The sequence below is a fragment of the Osmia lignaria genome, unplaced genomic scaffold (assembly GCF_051020975.1).
Source record: "Osmia lignaria lignaria isolate PbOS001 unplaced genomic scaffold, iyOsmLign1 scaffold0225, whole genome shotgun sequence".
Classification (NCBI taxonomy): Eukaryota; Metazoa; Arthropoda; class Insecta; order Hymenoptera; family Megachilidae; genus Osmia; species Osmia lignaria.
In genome coordinates this window covers 1-4473 of record NW_027478365.1, presented here as the reverse complement: position 1 = coordinate 4473, position 4473 = coordinate 1, and the positions used below count along the sequence as shown (strand labels likewise).

Sequence of the window (4473 nt, the reverse complement as noted above, 5' to 3'; positions counted from 1 at the left end):
CTCAGCAGTTCATCATATACTAAATTCCAGAGAAGCGGGCCTATCACTGATCCCTGTGGTACCCCTCCGAATACTTGATATCGCGTTTCGATGTCTTTTCCGCTGTAGACGATCCATCGATCCTGCAGGTAGCTGCGCACAATGTCAATCAGTTCTGCCGGGAATCCTCGTTCTTTCAAGTTCCGCATAATACTATCCCACCTCACAGTATTAAACGCATTCTTGACATCCAGCAATACCAACAGGCAGTGGCGCCTATACTCTCTTGCGTTCTGGTAGTGTTCCATAACCAGTTTCATCGCATTAAGGGTGGACCTCCCCTTGCGAAACCCAAACTGGTTTGGAGCGAAGTCGTTACACTTAAGGGCCAATAACAACTTATCCTTTACCGCGTGCTCAAAGATCTTCGCTATGCATGAGATAATTGTTATCGGTCTATAGGCCTTTTCAGAGGCGGTGGTCGCTTTACCTTTTGGCAAAAGCACCAGTCTACCGGTTTTCTATGCGGTAGGCCAGTATCCTCTCCTATAGCATACGTTGAAAATATATGCCAGCCATCTTGGCGCCTTTAGGCCTATCTTTTTTGCGGCTGCCGACGTGATTCCGTCCGGCCCTGCAGCCTTTTTTGCCGACAATTTCATCGCTATTTTGACAATGTCATCCTGCGTAAAAAACACACGGTATGGTGAGGGTGAGGGTTCCCGTTGGTCCCGGCTTCCATCGTGCACCTCTTCCGCCATGCTACCATCTGTCTCCTTTGGCGTATCATCCAGACTCGGCTTTACAATAAACAGCTTGGACACTACCGTGTCCACCTCTTCGGGGGATAAGGAAGCTGGTTTAGTTATTTTGCCCTTAATTGTCCTCATTATCAATTTGTAGGGCCTTCCCCAGATGTCCGCGTCTACACTATACATGTTTTGCGTCATCATTTTACCCATTATTATTATATATTGAGTCTTTTTAATATTATACGTAGCTCATAAGTACTAACATTTAAGTTTGTGGCTTTAGATTTTTTGCGTAATAATTCTTCATTTATTTTTCCACTCAGATTTTCTGTAAAAAAAAATCAATTCAGTAAAATAAGTTTTTTTTCTAACATTAAGTTAAATCTATGTAAATAACATTAAATAATAATAAGTTTAATCTACTTAAATTGTACCTTTGTCTTCTACTTTTTGGTTGTTTCGTTTTTTTCTTATTTCTTCTTCATTTTCTTTGCTTACAATTAAATTCATTGAATGAGCCGTACTGTCTTGGGATGTTTCTGGAAAATCTAAAAAGAGTTACTGAAGATATAGGTTTATCAATCGTAATAAAGTTTTAATTAAACCTTTTTTTATAAAATATATTTTATATTAACTTACTTTGATTTTTATTGTTGTGCCTCTCGAAGTTTAGTAACGATGCATGATCAGGCGCAACATTATCAATGATTTCATTTTCTATAACAGAAATCGATTTTAAAGTAATATTGTATAATGAAAGAAATTCTAAGTATTAAGTATTAATTTATAGTGTATACATTTGTACGTAATAACATATACATATAATTAAAGTGCTGCAAATTGTACAGCTTCAACAAATAATCACAAAAATCGCTTCTAGTTTTCGTGAGAACCCCCATTATGCACAGTTTCAGTCGGTTCCGCGTGATTAGATTATTAACATTTCGAGATGTACTCAAGTACTTTTCTGCAGTAACAATAACTTTCATACTTTACATTCATAATCTCCATATATCAATATCTTATTCCCTTTATAAAACGATAATAAAAATTCTGTCAGAGTTAACCTAAAAAGCAGTATATGTATATTATTTTACATAAAAGTCTAATTTGTATTTTCTAAATTTAAATATTTTTTAGAACATAACAATTATATAGTAATAAGTATCATGAAAACAATTAAATGTAGTTTAAGAAACCTAAGTATTTATAACAATTGATGCAGGAACTAACCTTCTATTAGCAAGATCTTTCTGTATTGTTTCAATTCTTTTATTTCTTATTATAGTTTTTTTGTTGCTTTTATGACGTACACATTGTCCTTCATTTAATCTTTTTATTTTAATTTCTTCATCCATTATTAGTTGTTCTAGTTTTTCTGTAAGGTTTGAGAAATCATTTTTTCATTTCGTTTATACAAAAATGATAAGAAACAAGCAAAATAAAAATAACAAAAGAATTACCCAAAAATACCCATATGTTCTTTTTGCCTTTTCCCATTTTCAATAAAACAATATTATTATAACATTCTGTTATGTTATTTGTTCTCATGGGGCAATCGTTTACTGAAACTTTTTCTGCCTTTGGTAGCCATGTGGATCGTATATATTCAATAAGAATTTTAATTGCAACATACTCAGAAATAAAAGAAGCTGCTTCACGTTCAGTTTCAAGAAAACCTTGTTCAAAAAGATCTGTAGAAACTAAGGCTAAAGTCATTGCCATTGATAATACTTTAGTTGGTGCATCTGTGAGACTTAAATGGCGCCATTTTCGTAGTAAAGCCTTTAGAACGTATAATTCGTTTAAAACTGTATTTTTTTATGAGTAATAAATTTATTCTCTATAAAATTATATAAACCTGATTATAGTGAAACCAGCAGCCCTTTACAATGCTCGAAGAAAACTGTTGCTCCAATGTAACCATCGCTGCAGTTTCATAATCCGTCATTGTAAATTTTAAATTCTTATGAAGCATTGGAGCTAATTCTTTCATCTTGCACCATATTGCTGTATACATAGCCTTTGTTAATGCTTCGCATAGTATGAATACTGTACCTACTCCCTGTGAAAGAAAAACTTCTATAAGTATAAATAGAAGAGGTATCGCAAAGTAAGTTTCTCTATCTCATCTTCATTTCCCTAACTCAAAATTAAAAACGCTTTACAAAGTACAAACAAAATTAATTTATATTTTCCAAGTATTAAGTGGACAACTAAATTCGTGCCTTTGTGTAATTTCTTCTTTGTAATCTTTGCCTTAAGGAATTCATATTTTTGTATTATTCTTGTTCCTTTTTTGAATCTATGAAATAATTTTTCTTAACAAAACGTACACACACAATTCGTGAATTTATTTGCCAACCATTTTTTTATTTTTCTACATAATTTTTCATAATACCCAGGTATTTGTTGTAACGTATAAGTAACTTCTTTATCTTAATGCGTTTATAAAACTTAGTATCGAATCCATTGAGTTCGGAAGTTGGTAAATTTTATTTCGAATAACGAATAATTTTTCATTATAAAAATTCCTGCTAAAAAATCGCGCGAATATTCGTTATTCAAAACAGCATTTGCATAATTCTGTATTGTATACAGACTATATATGTATACTACCCTGCTAAGGCTAATTGACGTTCATGCAACTTTTACAAATTTCGGGTTACAAGCAATTCGGATACTAAATAAATGTTATATTTTAACTTATCCCTAAAGCAGAAAAAACTATGGATAGGTACTTTGATTATTCTAAAAACATTTAACATATGGTTTAACATATGGTTGACATTATTAAAAGAACTAAATCACTCTTTTCTCGAAACAAGATTTTTGCAGATACGTCAATTAAGCTTAGCAGGGCAGTATTCTTGGCCGGGCGGAAATCAGTACAATCAGATAAGTGGTAATTCTAGATAAAAAAATATGAATGAAGTTTGATATGAAATTTTTTTATACGAGACCTCGTTTTCGAGAAAAATCAAGTTTGAACATTTGCTTAGTACCAAATTACTTGGCTAGCTTCCAATTAGATATGAGTGATACAACTGACAAGAGGTTGTACTACATCATCTATTACAATTTCTGCCCTGTATACATATATAGTTATTATTCATAATAGCAAACTAAAATAACCTATTTACATAGTACATATTATACTCACAGTATCCATATACTGAATGTGGATAATATAGAGTTGTGCAATAGGTGGCCGAGCAGGTAAAACCTTGAATAAAAATTGCGCACATTATTAAAACCTATTTGCACAGATTATATACATGTAATTATTAATATAAATAATATATTTGTATGCAAATTGGTACAATTCATGAAATTAAATCTTATATAACAAATTTGTATGCTACTTACAGAAAAAGTGCCATCAGCATAAATAGTTTGAGAGACATTAAGAATCTGCAACAGTGTCTCCGTGGAAAACAAAATCGCCACTTTAGCGTTTTCATCTTTTATTACTGTTTTACATATATTTCTCATAAAAGAATGATTTACTATGCATTCATTTAATACAGTTAAACTCGTTGGAATGTGTGGATAATTTCTTTGTCTCTCTCTAAAAAGTACAGCTTTCATACTATTATACGACAATGTACACGCAGCATCAGGATACCTTTAGAAACAAAAACTTTTTTCACACAATTTGTTAATAATATGAAAATCTATTTTATTATTTGCATGACTTACCTCCTGCAGACATCATCAAATACTTCCTTCAATGGAATCA

General features: G+C 32.1%; 1 protein-coding gene across 1 annotated transcript; it reads right to left on the bottom strand.

Annotated features, from left to right (window-relative positions):
• Window positions 1–905: 905 nt before the first annotated feature.
• On the bottom strand, window positions 906–4465 carry LOC143308231 (uncharacterized). Its single transcript, XM_076693160.1, has 9 exons — window positions 4434–4465; window positions 4101–4359; window positions 3895–3957; window positions 2593–2796; window positions 2195–2516; window positions 1965–2109; window positions 1371–1448; window positions 1166–1279; window positions 906–1059 (listed from the first exon to the last, which is right to left on the bottom strand). The coding sequence occupies exons 2-7, from the start codon at window positions 4320–4322 to the stop codon at window positions 1442–1444; spliced, it is 963 nt and encodes a 320-aa protein (XP_076549275.1). The 5' UTR covers window positions 4323–4359; window positions 4434–4465; the 3' UTR covers window positions 906–1059; window positions 1166–1279; window positions 1371–1441.
• Between the last annotated feature and the right edge of the window lie 8 nt (window positions 4466–4473).